Source organism: Odocoileus virginianus, unplaced genomic scaffold (genome assembly GCF_023699985.2).
Source record: "Odocoileus virginianus isolate 20LAN1187 ecotype Illinois unplaced genomic scaffold, Ovbor_1.2 Unplaced_Scaffold_5, whole genome shotgun sequence".
NCBI lineage: Eukaryota > Metazoa > Chordata > Mammalia > Artiodactyla > Cervidae > Odocoileus > Odocoileus virginianus.
In genome coordinates, this window is record NW_027224267.1 from 3,764,019 (window position 1) to 3,780,462 (window position 16,444).

A 16,444-nucleotide genomic window follows, 5' to 3' on the forward strand; every position below is an offset into this window, starting at 1 on the left:
GTGGGAGCCCAGAGACGTGCTGAGTGGGGAGGGGGCGGTGGATGACCTGCACCCACAGGACCGCCGGGGGGGGCTTCACCGCTGGGGGGGTGGGGCGCCAGGGGCAGAGGTGGGGGCAGGACCTGGGTCCCCTCGTCCCTGGTCCTTCCGCCTGCCCCGGCCCCTCCCCTCGCCGTGCCCGCCCCCACCCACCCCAGGGGTCCGCTCCACCCGGACGCCCGGAACCAGCTGGGGAGGGGCCTCCCTTCGCAGACGGCCGAGCCCCCCACCAGCAGGCCGCGGCCTCCATCACCTCAGCTCGAACTCCGCGAACAGCACGTCGAAGTGCCGGAGCGCCTCCCGCATCTTCTCCGTGTAGGTGTTGAGGTCCCGCAGCGCCTGGTCGCGCAGGGCCCCGCGCACATCCTCCAAGCTGCGGGTCAGTTCCTTGGCCAGCGGCCGCATGGCCATGCTCTCCAGCTCGCGGTTCATGATGATGGAGCCGGCGGCTAAGCACTGCGGGTGGCGGAGGCGTCAGGGCGGCTACGCGTGGGCCGGGCCGGGGTGGGGGGCGTGGCCTCCCCAGACCCTCCCCCGCCTCTCATCCCGGAGGCCCTCCCCGCCACTCTCTCCATCCTACTCTCTCCATCGGCCCCTCCTCTCTGGGCACCGGCTCCCTACTGGTTTCTCTTAGACGCACAGCAGTCACCACCGTGATAACAAATGCCCTTGGGTTTGGAGCTCCACGTGGGGCCCTCCTGGGCAGGTGACCCCTGTCTCCTCCCCCTGGCCCCGCAGAAACCCCGCAGACACCACCTTCGGGCCCTCACCCAGGCCCACAGCCCGGGAGCTGCCCCGGGCTTTCCGAGACCGCCGACCTTTCTAAGACACAGACACCTCCTGTCCACAAAGCCTCCCTGCCTCGCCTCACGGCCCCTACAGCCGCCCCTGCCCTTGGGACCCACATTGCAGAGGTGGAAACTGAGGCCGGGGGAAGAGACAGCCTGCCTGGGGCCACCCCCACCGTCCGGGGCCGTCCCCAGCGGGGACACCCGAGCCATGTGGCTCAGAGGAGTGGGGTGGGACAGACAGAGATGGGGGAGCAGGTGGGCCCAGGGCCAGCAGTGTGCAGGGAGGCGGGGGCAGGCCAGGACTCCTGGGGACCTGGGTGGGGGGGAAACCACGTGTGCTAGCGTCCTGAGAGAGGGGCCAGGGAGAGGGGCTCCCCATGGACACCACTGCCCAGAGTGAGGCTGGTCCTGCCTGGGAGGGTCACCTCCCTCCAGAGCCTCGGGCGCCTCCTTGGGAGCTGAACACCACGATCTGAGGGGCCGTGTGAGTGGTGGTGGGAGTGCGGGCTGGGGTGCAGCTCCCCCGGCCCGGGCAGGAGTAAACAGCCCCGTGGGGGGGTCAGTGCTGCCTGAGTATTGGTGTTACAGCAGCAGAGAACCATGTTCACATGTCTGGGGGCTTAAGAACCTCATAGAAATCACATGTGAAACCTCGTGTCTGTGTTTGCTTGTGTAGTTTCAGGGGAGCAGGTTCAGCACCGTCTACCACCTGGGGGAGAGGAGACGCCCTGCATCTGCAGGCGCCCACGGAAGACAGTCACGGAGGACCAGCTGGGCTACCTCAGCGCCGAACCACAACTGGCCGGCCAGGTTGTCGTGGCGGATCTCCTCGGGGAACTTGACACAGAAGTCCCTGGGGGCTCGGTCCTGGGGGATGCACGCGTCCATGATTTGGTTAATGATGTTCAGCACGTTGTCCTGAAACAGAAGCGGGAGGGCACTAGGACGCAGCTCCAGCGGGCGGCTTGGCAGGACCACTGGGCAAATCCCAGAAGCAAGCCCTGGTGTGCCGGGAGGTGTCCCGGCCACGCGGCAGCGCCCGGGGGCCTGCATGGCTCACGCTGTGAGGAGCCCAACCCTCCCAGAAGCACCCAGGGAGGACCACCCGCCTGCCTCCCCTTCCCCACGGCCAGGTGTCTAGGGCACCCGCCACGAGCACTGGGGCACTTCCCACATCAGTCCCCGCGGGCACAGTGCGGCGTCCTCTGCAACGGCCGAACCTCCCCCTGCAGACCCACCCTCGGCTCCCTGCAGGCTCGGCCATGGTGACCGCCCCAAACATCTCTCTGAACGCCTGTGCACACATTTCTGAGGACAGAGCTAGAGAAATGGAATTCCTGGGTGGACAGATGGTGGGTAGGTGCCCAATATGCTCATGGAGAAGAGTGGAGAAATAACTCAAGAAAGAATGAAGAGATGGAGCCAAAGAGAAAACAACGCCCAGTTGGGGGTGTGACTGGTGATGGAAGTAAAGTCCAATGCTGTAAAGAGCAATATGGCATAGGAACCGGGAATGTTAGGTCCATGGATCAAGGCAAATTGGACGTAATCAAGCAGGAGATGGAGAGAGTGAACATCGACATGTTAGGCATCAGTGAACTAAAATGGACTGGAGTGGGTGAGTTTAACTCAGATGACTATTATATCTACTACTGTGGGCAGGATTCCCTTAGAAGAAATGGAGTAGCCCTCACAGTCAACAAGAGTCCGAAATACATTACTTGGATGCAGCCTCAAAAACAAGAGTGATCTCTGTTCATTTCAAGGCAAACCATTCAATATCACAGTAATCCATGTCTGTGGCCCAACCACTAATGCCAAAGAAGCTGAAGTTGAACATGTCTATGAAGACCTACAAGACCTTCTAGAACTAACACCCAAAAAAGATGTCCTTTTCATCACAGGGGATTGGAATGCAAAAGTAGGAAGTCAAGAGATACCTGGAGTAACAGGCAAGTTTGGCCTTGGAGTACAAAATGAAGCAGGGCAAAGGCTAACAGAGTTTTGCCAAGAGAATGCACTGGTCATAGCAAACACCCTCTTCCAACAACACAAGAGACAACTCTACACATGGACATCACCAGATGGTCAATACCGAAATCAGATTGATTATATTCTTTGCAGCCGAAGATGGAGAAGCTCTATACAGTCAGCAAAAACAAGACCAGGAGCTGACTGTGGCTCAGATCATGAACTCCTTATTGCCAAATTCAGACTTAAATTGAAGAAAGTAGGGAAAACCACTAGACCATTCAGGTATGACCTAAATCAAATCCCTTACAATTATACAGTGGAAGTGACAAATAGATTCAAGGGATTAGATCTGATAGAGTGCCTGAAGAACTACAGATGGAGATTTATGACATTGTATAGGAGGCAGTGATCAAAACCATCCCCAAGAAAAAGAAATGAAAAATACAAAATGACTGTCTGAGGAGACCTTACAAATAGCTGTGAAAAGAAGAGAAGTGAAAGGCAGAGGAGAAAAAGGAAGATACACCCATCTGAATGCGGAGTTTCAAAGAATAGCAAGGAGAGATAAGAAAGCCTTCCTCAGTGATCACTGCAGAGAAATAGAGGGAAACAATAGAATGGGAAAGACTAGAGATGGGAAGGACTTGAATTTTCTCTTCAAGAAAACTAGAGATACCAAGGGAACATTTCATGCAAAAGTGAAAGTGAAAGTCACTCAGTTGTGTCTGACTCTTTGCGACCCATGGACTGTACAGTCCATGGAATTCTCCAGGCCAGAATACTGGAGTGGGTAGCCTTTTCCTTCTCCAGGGGATCCTCCCAACCCAGGGATCAAACCCATGTCTCCCTCACTGCAGGCGGATTCTTTACCAGCTTAGCCACAAAGGAAGCCCAAGAATACTGGAGCAGGTAGCCTATCTCTTCTCCAGTGGATCTTCCTGACCCAGGAATCAAACCAGGGTCTCCTGCATTGCAGGCAAGTTCTTTACCATCAGGGAAGCATATGGGCACAATAAAGACAGAAACGGTATAGACCTAACAGAAGCAGAAGGGATTAAGAAGAGGTGGCAAGAATACACAGAAGTACTATACAAAAAAGATCTTAATGACCCAGGTAACCATGATGGTGTGATCACTCACCTCAAGCCAAACATCCTGGAATGCAGAGCCAAGTGAACCTTACGAATCATCACTGTGAACAAAGCTAGTGGAGGTGATGGAATTCCAGCTGAGCTATTTCAAGTCCTAAAAGATGATTCTGTGAAAGTGCTGCACTCAATATGCCAGAAAATTTGGAAAACTCAGCTGCAGCCACAGGACTGGAAAATCTCAGTTTTCATTCCAATCCCAAAGAAAGGCAATGCCAAAGAATGTTCAAACAACCACACAATTGCACTCATCTGCTCAAAATTCTCCAAGCGAGACTTCAACAGTACATGAACCATGAACTTTCAGATGTTCAAGCTGGATTTAGAAAAGGCAGAGGAACCAGAGATCAAATTGCCAACATTCATTGGATTATAGAAAAAGCAAGAAAATTCCAGAAAAACATCTACTTCTGCTTCACTGATTACGCCAAAGCCTTTGACTGTGTAGATCACAACAAACTGTGGAAAATTCTTAAAAGAGATGGGAATACCAGACCACCTGACCTGCCTCCTGAGAAATCTGTATGCAGGTCAAGAAGCAACAGTTAGAACCAGACATGGAACAACAGACTGGTTCAAAATTGGGAAAGGAGTATGTCAAGGCTGTATATTGTCACCCTGCTTATTTAACTTATGCAGAGTATATCATGAGAAACACTGGGCTGGATGAAGCACAAGCTGGAATCAAGACTGCCAGGAGAAATATCAATAACCTCAGATACGCAGATGACACCATCCTTATGGCAGAAAGGGAAGAGGAACTAAAGAGTCTCTTGATGAAAGTGAAAGAGGAGAGTGAAAAAGTTGGCTTAAAGCTCAACATTCAGAAAACAAAGATCATGGCATCTGGTCCCCATCACTTCATGGCAAACAGATGGAGAAACAATGGAAACAGTGACAGACTTCATTTTCTTGGGCTCCAAAATCACTGCAGATGGTGACTGCAGCCATGAAATTAAAAGACACTTGCTCCTTGGAAGGAAAGTTATGACCAACCTAGATAGCATATTAAAAAGCAGAGACACTACTTTGCCAACAAAGGTCCATCTAGTCAAAGCTATGGTTTTTCCAGTAGTCATGTATGGATGTGAGAGTTGGACTATAAAGAAAGCTGAGCGCCAAAGAATTGATGCTTTTGAACTGTGGTGTTAGAGAAGACTCTTGAGAGTCCCTTGGACTGCAAGGAGATCCAACCAGTCCATCCTAAAGGAAATCAGTCCTGAATATTCATTGGAAGGACTGATGCTGAAGCTGAAACTCCAATACTTTGGCCACCTGATATGAAGAACTGACTCCTTGGAAAAGACCATAATGCTAGGAAAGATTGAAGGTGGGAGGAGAAGGGGATGACAGAGGATGAGATGGTTAGATGGCATCACTGACTCAATGGACATGAGTTTGAGCAAGCTCTGGAAGTTGGTGATGGACAGGGAGGCCTGGTGTGCTGCAGTCCACAGGGTTGCAAAGAGTCAGACACAATTGAGCAACTCAACTGAACTGGGTGGACAGACGCTCTAGAAGTCGATCTTCAACGCCCACTCTCTGTGCTGCTTTGACTGACATTCTCAGCCTGTGTCATCCTGGGCTTGATGGCAACGCGGTCAGGCAAGACCTGCTGTCAGACGAATGTCACTAAGGCTGACCTGTAAGCCCGGCCTCCTCAAAGCTGCTTCACTGAACCTTAGATGCCACCCCACTCTTTTCTCAAAATGTCCTGTTCTGGAAACATGTACCATTCATTCAGTAGAATTATGAGAATGTTGAAAATTTCGTTTCTTTGTGGTTTGTTAAGGCTGAGATGAATGCACATCCATCCCAGGAACTGGGAACGTGGAGGGACGGGGAGGGTCGGGGAGTGTCCTTGGAACAGGGGAGGGGCGGGGAGGGGCGGGGAGTGTCCTTGGAACAGAGACTGCGGGTGGCACGCCCTCTCCCTGTTCTTGTCCCCAGGGCTTCCTCCCGTCAGCTGGGATCGTGTGCGTACGTCACTCTGCACACTGCTGCTGTGGCTTACTGTTGGGACACGCTACTATGACTTCCCAGAAATCCAGCTTGTGATGGGGAGCCACGTAAGATCTCAGCGCACGCACCATCCTTTCAACTCCCTGCTTCCGCCTCTGCTGGATGCTTACGACACTTCTAATTTTCCGCGAATAATGCAGTCACCATGTGGTGCCTGATGCTGAACTTCGGGCTGGCCCCTCAGAAGCCATATGCCTAGAGGCAGCATGACAAAGCCAAGCGTGAACTGCAGTTAAAGGCTCTGATCCCATTCTGCCAAATTGCTTTCCGGAGAGACACTCATTGACACTCTCACCCTGGGCAATTTTGTCTCAACAGCCCTCCCCTCCTCTGGGGCTCGAGCTCCGTTTTTCTCAGGCAGTAGATGTGAGCAGGAAGCATGACTTTCTAATGCAAACAGGTGATGCCCTAAACTCTGAAGGAAATTCTGCACCATAAGAAGAACTGCACAAAAATGAAAATAAAATCCAACCATCACTGAGCAGTCTCACTGTCAGCTCTTTCTAAAAGATTTTCTGGGTGGGCAGGTCCCTTTCTCACAATTCAACAGACTAACGAAAAACTAATGTCAAAACCAACAGCAAGTGCCCAGGAAACAGCGGAGGCTACTGAGGGCCAGGGAGCCAAGCCCTTGCCCAACGTCGTGTGGCCTTTTGGTGGTGATGCTCCCCACCACCCAGCCCAGGACCGGAGCTGCCTGAGGACACCCCAGTAAATATCTGCCGAGGGACCCGGGGACACCTATGGGTCCCCAGAGCTGGAGCGGTGCTGAACACAGTGTCCCTCATGGGATCTTTACTGGGACGTCTGATTCCAGCCAAGATGGAGTGACAGGAATGAAAACTACCTCCTCAAATGATAAATATGGAAACAAGACAAGGATTCTCCAGACACTGGACATCAGGCAATGCGTGATCCCAGCGAGAAGAAAAACAGATGAGGCGGGAGCTGTGACCGCCCAGCTCACTGCCTGGAGGGAATTCTCGGGTCCTGGCACAGACAGAGGGGACCAGGTGGGACCCAGCAAACGCCCTGGTTGAAGAGACAGAACCGAGAGTCTGGGGAGGCCAAGGCCAGCAGAATCCAGAGGACAGAGTAGTGGAGATGAGCGAGCTGCCCAGGGAGACGGCCGTGGGGAGGACCCTGAGTGTCCAGCTGGGCACAGGGCCCACGGGGCAGAAATGCTCACAGAGCACAGGGCACTGAGTCCGTAGCCAGGGGTACTCAGTAGCAACACTTCTTAGCCCCAGACTGAACAGAGCTCTGATCCTGCGTGACATCTTAAAAAAAAAAAAGGATCCAACCATTTACAAGCAACCAAACTGTATTACAAAATAAAGCTCCAAAAGCTTAACAGGAAAACAAAAATATTCTGCTACCAGCAAGGTAGAAGTCCCAATCCCAGGCAGTCAATAAAAAAAATGACCAGGCTTGTAAAGAATTAGGAAAATGTGACCCCCAGGGCTCCCCCCCGGGAAGCAGAACCAGGCTGGGCTGGTGCTGTCCTGCGGGCTCTGACAGATGCCCCCGTTGAGTGGAGGGCACCTGGTGTGATGGCACCTGGGAAGCCTGAGGCGCCCCAGGTAAGGGGCCGAGCCCCTGCCCACGGCTGAGAAAGTCGTGGCCTCTGGGCGCTTGGTGGGGGGCGTCCACATGCTCCGGGAACTGACGCACAGATGCTGGGAACATCAGGGGCGGGGAAGAAGCCAGCAGGAAGAGCAAGTGCGTGCCTGCTCAGTCGTGTCCGACTCTGCGGCCCCCTGGACTGCAGGCCGCCAGGCTCCTCTGTCCGCGGGATTCTCCAGGCAAGAAGACTGCAGTGGGTTGCCATGCCCTCCTGCAGGGGACCTTCCCGACCCAGGGATCGAACCTGCATCTCCTGCATTGGCATATGGATTCCTCACCACTGAGCGCCCTGGACTGGAGACCAGCTAAACCCGGGTGATCCCCCCAGGGTGACGGGGCTCTGAAATCAAGGCCACCCAGGGGCCCAGCAGGGCGTGCTGCAGCCAGCCCTTCCGCCAGACCAGCACATTTTATCTCGTGTGTCGTGGTCACTCACGGCACCCCACCCCCACCCCACCCCACCCCCCCCCCCAGCGCACAGCCTCTCTCCAAATCCCTCCCTGACTGCAGTGGCCTGTGAGACACCCACCCTGTCCCCCCCAAGCCTGCCTGCCCCCCGTGGCATCATCTGCCTTCTGCAGAGGGACACCTCTGTGGGTAAGCACCGCGGAACGAAGGAGGGAATGAACCAGCGGCCCTGTGACAGACAGAACGTGAGACCTCGATGAAAACTAGAAAGGGCAAAATGCCTGTTTCAGGAGAGACTTTAGAGATGAAAATCACTTCCCACTGTGACCAGCTGAGCTTCACAGGAATTCACCGCCGCAGGAGCCCCTGACAACCGCAGGCGCCCCAGTAACGGGCCAGTTACATGTGACCCTGCCGAGCCTCTCTGAAGAAACGGCTGGCACAGGGAGCCTCACTTCGGCGGCTCTTCCAAGTCCTTTTTCCTGAGCGGGCAGCTGAGTATGGAGCCAGGAGCCGGGGGGCCTCAGCCACACTTGGGGCCATGCGGTTGTGCAGAGAGCGGTCCTCCCAGCGGGCATGACTGCCGTCCTCCGAGAGGCCCACGTGCGGGGCTGGCCCTGGGCTGGCGGCCAGGAGCTGGGGTGTCGGCAGGGCCCCCAGCACCCCCACCGATGGGGGCTCCCCGTGCCTCCCTGCTGTGTCTGCGCTCACACCCTTCTCCCTGGGGCTGGATTGAGTGTCTGCCCCGCAGAGGGGCCCTCGGGGCCGGCCCCCAGTAAGAACCCCAGCTCTGAGTCTGTGACGGGCTTCCCTGGGGACACGTGTCTCTGTGGGTCTGTGTGTGCCCTCGGGACGGGGTTCTGGAAGCTGGCGCCCGTCTGCCCTGGACCCCACCCCCCTCACCCACCGGACCTTCTCCCATCGCTAGTTCTGCTTCACAGCTTCTTGCTGTGACGGATCAGAGCCGACAGGATGAATGAGTCCTGCCTGTCCTGCTGGAACCCGGGGTGGCCTTGGGGACCCCGACACAGAGGTTCTCCGGGAACATGAGACGTGAAAGGTTCTGGTGTTGCCGTGTGAGTGTGAGGTACTTTAGGTGATTTTTATGACTTTTCTCCACCTTTTTAAAGCTGCTTCGCCTGCATCAAGTCCCAGGGCAGATCTCCCTCTCTGCTTTTCCTGCTGAGGCTCTGCTAGGCACCAGATAAGTTTCAGCCACTCGGTCGGTCTGTGTATCATGCAGTGAGCAGGCCCGGGAGGGCTTGGGATCAAAGAGTCCCAGGGAGCAAGAACCCCCCCCCCCCCCCCCCCCCCCCCCCCCGCCAGGAGAGCAGGGCTAGGTGGGGAGGGGCAGAGAGCGGCCTCCTTGCCGGCAGGGCTCAGTGAGCAGCAGGAACCAGGCAGGTAGGAGACCCTTGTGGCCCCCCGGGCCCTGGCCCCTCCTGAGAGATGACAGAGGAGGGTGCACTCCTCCCGTCAGAACCCTGGTGCTTGAAACCCTTGGCGGGACCCTACCCGCCCTGTGATCTCAGACGCACACCCAAGCCCCCACCTCCCCGAGTGGAGAGGCACAGGCTGGCGGGCTGAGAAGGCTCTGGAACTCGGCGAATGACCCAGCCCACTGTCGCTCGACAGAAGTTGTTTGGCTAGTGAAGCTGTGATTGCTGGGCCGCAGGAATTCCCAGCAGGGTGGTCTGGACCATGCATCGGGGAGGTCGCCACCTGCCAGCTCTGGGGCAGCCCCCCGCAGGCCCACCCCCTTCTCCGCTGGCCCTCCGTCCCCCCATTCCCCTGGAGGGGGCCCGTGAGCCCACCCCTTCTCACCAGCTCTGCCCCCCCAGCTGGGCTCCCCTCCGGCCCCTCCGCCCGCCCGCCCCTCACCTGGCAGGAGCGGAACTGGCTGACAAGCAGCGTGCAGCGCTGCGGGTCCTTCCGCCCGTCCAGGCTGTCCAGCTCGGCGGCCACCTGGCTCAGCTCCTCGTCCGCATGGTAGAACTGCGCCAGCAGCTGTGGGTCCGACCGCTGTGGGGAGAGCGGAGTGAGCAGACCCCCCGGCTGTGGCCCCCTCACCCTGACGGGCCCCTGCGTCCCTGCGTGTGTGTGTGGGGGGTGACCACAGACAGGGGCTAGGGAGTGCTGGGGGCCGAGGACAGTGGACTCACTCTTAGGAAGGAGCTTTACTCCGGAGACTAAGCCGAGGCCATAAAGGCAGCGGCTGAAGAGAGGGCCGGCTCTGCTGCCCGGGCCCCCCAGCCCGCAGCCCAGCTTCCACGATGCCGGGGGGAGCGGGGCTTCGGCGCGGCACACCCTCCTCTCAGAGGCTCAGCTCCCACGGAACCCCCAGGGGGCCCTTCCGACCCTGGGTCTCGACGCGCCTCCGTCCGGCCTGCAGGTCCCCTGCCCGCCCCCAGCTCTAGCCCAGCGGTCACACGTGTCCTGTCCACACACTTCCGGCCACCACAGGCCTCCACGTGGTCTTCCTCTGGCCCCTCGATCTGAGTGCAGGGTGAGGACACGCCCACGGGAGGGGGGCGGCACCCTCGAGCGCGTCTCACACACGAGCCCTGCGTGACCGCAGAGAGACGGAGCGAAGGTGATAACAGGCCAGCCCCTGCTCCCTCCTCCTCCCGCCTGGGAGGCAGCCCAGCCGTGACCACGCCCTGCAGTCTGCCGAACACAAGGTAACTTATTTTTGTGATTTCTCAGCTCACAGCTCAGCTCATGGAGCCTGAGTTTCGCCCCTCCCCCAGGGTCGCCCGTTCCGGATGGATTGTCCTCTGAGCAGGGGTCTTGGATCATGGGGAGGACCCCCCGGGGACTTTTCACAGGAGATTGGAGATTCACCCCCCCACCCCCTACCCAGCAAATGCACCTGAGCACCCACTGCTGAGAATGCAGAACCAGGGCAAGCTAGACCCCACCCTGCGGGCCCCCGGCATCCGTGACTCCCAGGTCCCCTCCATGGGCTCGGCTGACTCCCCCAGGATGCCCACCAGTGACCCCTCTATGACGAGAGGGGAACCAGGGTGGGGTCAGCGGTGGCAGTACGTTTCTGCCCCCTTCCTTGTGCTGACCAAAAGGAGAGGGGCTGGAAGGCGGGCAGCCGCCCGGACGGTGCCATCACACACGCTCCCCACCACCCTGGCCTCAAGGCCCCCGGGGCACCCATCCCTCCATTACGGCCCATCTGGACCCACTTCCCACCCCGAGGCCTCCTCCTGGTTTCAGAAGCTGGGGGGCAGGGGGAGACACCCTTGCCCTCTGAACCCCAGCCAGGGTTTAACCTGGCACCTCCAGGGCGTGGCTGACTCCCACATGAGGGAGAAGGCAGAAGGCAGCTGGAGAGGGCCGCCCGCTCAGGAAAAGGCAGGGAAGAAAACGATAGCACAGTATCGGGGGACCCCAACCAGCACCCCCCAGACTGGGTGGGCCACACACCTCTGTGACCATGAGCAACAAACAGCCTCCAAACTGGCCTTCCCCTCCCTGGGGACACGGCCCGGGCGGAGCGGAACCTGTCTCCTGGGAGTGGAAGGACCAAGACGGACCCTTTGGGCTCACGGCACTTTGCTTCCAGTATAGCAAAGAGCTTAAGACCAGAGCTACGAGCATGTTGACCGTCACCAAAAATAGATGTGTGCAACACACACACATGTGCACACGTGCACGCATTGAAGAAACCAGAGAATTCAGAAAAAATTTTTAAAGCTGGCAATTATCTTTATTTTGTTGAAATACAGAAGGCCTGTGTGATTTTAAAATTTTAGTTATATTCCGAGATAGCTTTCCGGCCCCCTCGGAAGGAATGATTTCCAACAAGGAATCACGATTCTCCTCTGTGGACTTCCCTGGTGGCCCAGTGGTTAGGACGCCCCGCTTCCAGCACAGGGCACGGGTCTGATCCCTGGTCAGGGAGCTGAGATCCCGCAGGCCGTGACACACAGCCAGAACTGAAGAGATGGAAAGAGTTCCTGGGGGGCTCAGGGTGCCAAGGTGCGGCAGGAGAATCTTGCCAGTGGTGTCAGATCCCCACCGGGAGACCCAGACGCTGTGAAGACGAAACTTCCAGGCAAGGGTCCAGGAAATGCATGAACACAACTTCAACGATTCAACTTGTGCTGATCAACAGGATCCAAAAGAACATTTTGGTGCCACGTTTCCATTTCCAAGTATGCAGAGAACAAAGCGAACACAGCAATCTCTAGCCTGGCTCATCACTCAGACCTAAATCGGTCCAGCAGGGCAGGGTCACCCTCAGGCCAGCGTGGAGGCGGGACCGTGGACTGCAGGGAGACAGAAGAGGACAGACTGCTGCTGTCTGCGACTCGGATCAGCCGGCCTCATTCAACAACGTTTAACATTACATTTTAAATGAGACTTTCAAATGTCCCTGAGTAAAATGTCCACGGCAAAGAGAATCAATTGATACGGACAGGAAGAAGTACTCACCCTACCTTGAAATAAAAACCATGAGAGAATAAAATAGAGCCCAGTAAGGATGTCTTTTTGGCACACGATGTCAATATTTTCTCAAAATAAACCCATAGCAGTGACAGTTTTCACTGTTACAGGACAAAAATAAAATTCACGAAGATAGCACTTAGGCCGTTAGATGAGTAGTGAATAAGCAGCCTCCAAGAAGGCAAGAGAAAACACACAAAAACACAGCAGTGACTGAGTAAGTCCGAAGCGCCGAAGCTGACAATTCAGAACCGATTCTGTGAAGCTGATGGAATTATCCATCATGCAAACACCTGCTCTGTGATGCAGGCTGGGGGTGTGGGATGCAGACGTGGATGCCCGGCTGTGTGTGAGCTGAGGCCCTGCCCTCAAGTGCCCGTCTGAGCCAGGCGTGTGATGATGCTGGAGGGACCCAAGTTTCGTGAGGCTGGCCAGCTGGGCTGGGGCAGAATGTGGCGGGAACCATGAGTGCCCCCAGCCCTGGGCAGTGCACCGGTTTTGTCCCAGTATGTACCACCAGGCCCCTCGGTGAGGTGGCCCGATACTGACCCAGATGAAGAAAACACAGCTAAGGTCACATCAGTGGGCACGGCAGAGTCGGCGGTCAGCCCGGGTCTCACTCTAAGGACCCTCGGGGGTCCGCCTGGGAAAGAGGAAGAGGTTAAGAGTAACCAGGACAGGATCCATGACTCTTGCTTCCCAAGTAGGAAGCAAACGGGGCAGCAGGAAAACCTTAGAAGGATGCCTGGTCACCGCAGCGCGGTCTCAGCCAAGCTCCAGGGAGGGGAGAGAGGAGGAGGCAGATGGCAGGACAGGTGGGCAGGACAGATGGCAGGACAGGCAGCGTGGCCAGGACGGAAAGGACCAGCCCCCTCGCGCCCCCAGCGCAAGCCCGGCGATGGAGAGCAGCCAGCCCCCACCCCCTGCCCGCCCCCCAGCAGCTGCCCAGGACAGGAGCTGGGCTCCGAACCCTCGTTCCCAAGACCACACCCCATGGGACCCCAACACCCTCCCGCTGGGCAGAGGAGAACCTTCCAGATCTCGGTGGCTCCCCAGGTGGTGGACAGGCGGCAGGCAGAGCAGGAGTGAGGGCTGGTGGGGCCGGCCCAGGCCTGAGCCTCTCCTGGACAAGCCCCCCAGCAAAGCCTCAGACCCCGCTCTGCCAAGCCTGAACACAGCGTAGCCGAGAAACCAGAGAAGACCCTGGTCATGCACAGAGTCTGGCTGCTCCCCGAGCAGGGCCTCCCGCAGCCCACTGGCCCTCAGGCCCTGGGCTCAGGGGAAGATGCCCAGGCCACACAAGACTGTCAGGGAAACCCACTGACCACAGGCCACCAGGACCAGAAACCCTTCACTGCCTCCAAACAAACACCGAGCCAGGCCCTCCTGCAGGTCTCCACCACATCCTTCCGTCCCCGGGGCCTGGGGGTGCCGGGCAGCCGTGACCCCGATCCTCAAGGCTGGCCTGGTCCACACCAGCGCATCAGGGCCCCAGCGCTGACCCGGCCGCATCACCCGTCACCCGTCAGTGCATTGGAGCCCCAGACAGGCACACACTGCTGTCGTTCCAAGGTGGCAGCCTTGCCTTTGCTGGATACCCTGCGCCCACCCCCACCCAGCTGCCTGCCTTCCCATCCAGGCTCCTCTGCCAGGGCCTCGAGGCTGCCCCTCCGGTCCCTGCTCACTCTCAGGACCCAGGAACCTGGGGTAAGTAAGGTCACCTCCAGTACAGACCGGCCTGCTGCAGTCCCCGGGGCCACAGAGGCGGACATGACCGAGCGACTGAATAGCAAGAGAACCTTCCTATGCAGAGCTGACCGCCGACCACCCTACGGCAAGCCCAGGCCTGTGCGGCCTCCTAGATGGTCTGCTGAACGCATGCCCTGAAAGCTTTCGATTCCAGGACCAGTTTAGACACCCAGTGAGCTGCTTCCCCGCCCCTGCTGTCTCTCCAGACTGTGGTCCCCCCAGCCGAGCTGGTCTCAGCTGCCGCGAAAGCCACAGCCAGCTCGGAGGGGCAGTGGCCCCGCCGAGGGTCACTCCGGAGGGCAGCCCGCCTCAGGAGAACCCCCGCGGAGGGTCCCTGCCCATGCAGCACAGTGAAGGCCCCTGGGTAACGCCGACCCCCACCACGGGAGGACCCGCTCCAGAGAAGCAGGCCCCTGCCCTGGAGAAGGCTGGTCTGGTCCCGCAAGGGTGAGGTGGCCCCGTCGGGCTGGACACCCTCCTTCCAGGGACAGCTGGGCTCGGCGCCCTGTGACACCCCAGGTGACCACACGGGCCTTGGCTGCGGCACGTGCAGACACGATGCCTGGAGATAGCTGAGCATCTCGAGAAGGGTTTTCAGAAGGAGAATACATTCTCAGATAAAACTCTCAGTCGAGTGTTGTATATATATACAGATGGCACACGGAGAACACTCGTTGCAGGAAATTTAACCGCAGCAGCTGCAGCGGGTCATAAAGAAGCTCTTCCGTAACCGCAGAGGAAAGGAGCCCAGGCTGGCGACCGCCCTTGGGGGCGGGGGGGGGGGGGTCACTGCGGCACCAATGGGAACAAACGGTGACTGACAGCTGGGCTTTCAAACTGCAGGAGAGCTCTGAATTTCAATAGGTTTCAGGTTCTTTAAAAAGCATTTTATTTTTAAGACTTATTACCTAGTGAACTTGTTAGCATGCCAATCAATTCTGTTCCTGCTCTGCTAACAGCCACGGGACACTGTCCCAGAAGTCTCGGGCCTTCGGGGTGATATGGGGCCATGCCCTGTTGCTGGGAAAAGTCCTACCTGGTTGATAGCAACCCGGGAAACAGCCGTGGAGAGGCTGCGGTCTTCTCAGCTTCTAGCATGGATGGAAATCCACTCATGGGAAATGGGAATTTAAACTGCTTATTATGAATTATTTCTCTCCTTCAAAAATGACTTGAGATGAGTTAATTATAACGCATGTGATTTGGACCTATTTGTTTAACCAGAGGAGCAATCAGAGGTCTGGAGCAGGGATCCCGGGTGCTGGGCCATGTGGATTACTGCAGCTGCTCACCCAGATCTCGGCATTGCTGGCCCAGGCCGGAGCCCTCCCCGGGCATGTCCCCCGCCCCCGGGCTGGGGTGAAGTGGACTGGGAGAGGCCCTTCCTGCCTAGGTCCCAGGAACACGCTGGTTGGGGAGGAATCCCCGGGGAGGTCCCCATGGGAGCACCTAAGAGACAGGACGTCAGCAGAAGCCAGCACTGAGGGGGCCCCTGGTGAACCAGAAGGTGGAGCGCACTGCTCCGGACCACCCCCTGAAAGACGCAAGGACTTGGGAACCCAGGGTGGCTGCTGTGTCCCAGCACAGACCCTCTGACCCCGCCTCACCCAGGGCTGCTCTGACGAGCCCCGCCACCCCTTCTCCAGAGAGCATGAACTTGGCTTCTAGAAACAGCTTTACTGAGACATGACTCACCTCCCATAACATCCACCTGATTAAAGTATGCAATGCCGGGGTTTAGTGTATTCACAGAGCATCCACCATCACCAGGAACTAAAGTTAGAATCTTTTCATCACCCCCAAAGAAGCCTCACCCCCATTCCTAGTGGTCCCTCTTAATCCACCATGTGTGGATTAATCCATGCGCCTGTTCTGGACATTTAAGTAAAGGCAATCATACAAGCTATGATCTTTCATGTCTGGCTTCTTTCACTTAGCATGTGTGCAAGGTTACTCTATGTAGTAGCATGTGTCAGCACTTCATTCCTTTTTATGGCTGAACTGGAAAAGGTCAGTTTTCATTCCATTCCCTAAGAAAGGCAATGACAAAAAATGCTCAAACTACTGCACAATTGCATTCATCTCACACGCTAGTAAAGTAATGCTCAAAATTCTCCAAGCCAGGCTTCAACAATACGTGAACCATGAACTTCCAGATGTTCAAGCTGGTTTTAGAAAAGGTAGAGGAACCAGAGATCAAATTGCCAACATCTGCTGGATCATCAA

At 56.9% G+C, this 16,444-nt stretch overlaps 1 protein-coding gene across 3 annotated transcripts in view; it reads right to left on the bottom strand.

Moving 5' to 3' along the window:
- ZFYVE28 (zinc finger FYVE-type containing 28) overlaps window positions 1–16,444 on the bottom strand; it is a 94,479-nt gene that overhangs the window by 36,598 nt on the left and 41,437 nt on the right. For all 3 annotated transcript variants that reach the window (XR_011485993.1, XM_070462548.1, XM_070462549.1), the window contains exons 2-4: window positions 9,890–10,030; window positions 1,611–1,748; window positions 293–495 (exon numbers count right to left, since the gene is read on the bottom strand). Coding sequence is in view for 2 of the 3 variants with exons in the window: in XM_070462548.1 (XP_070318649.1) it covers window positions 293–495; window positions 1,611–1,748; window positions 9,890–10,030 (482 nt within the window). In the remaining variant the exon portion in view is untranslated. The remainder of the gene's footprint in view (window positions 1–292; window positions 496–1,610; window positions 1,749–9,889; window positions 10,031–16,444) is intronic.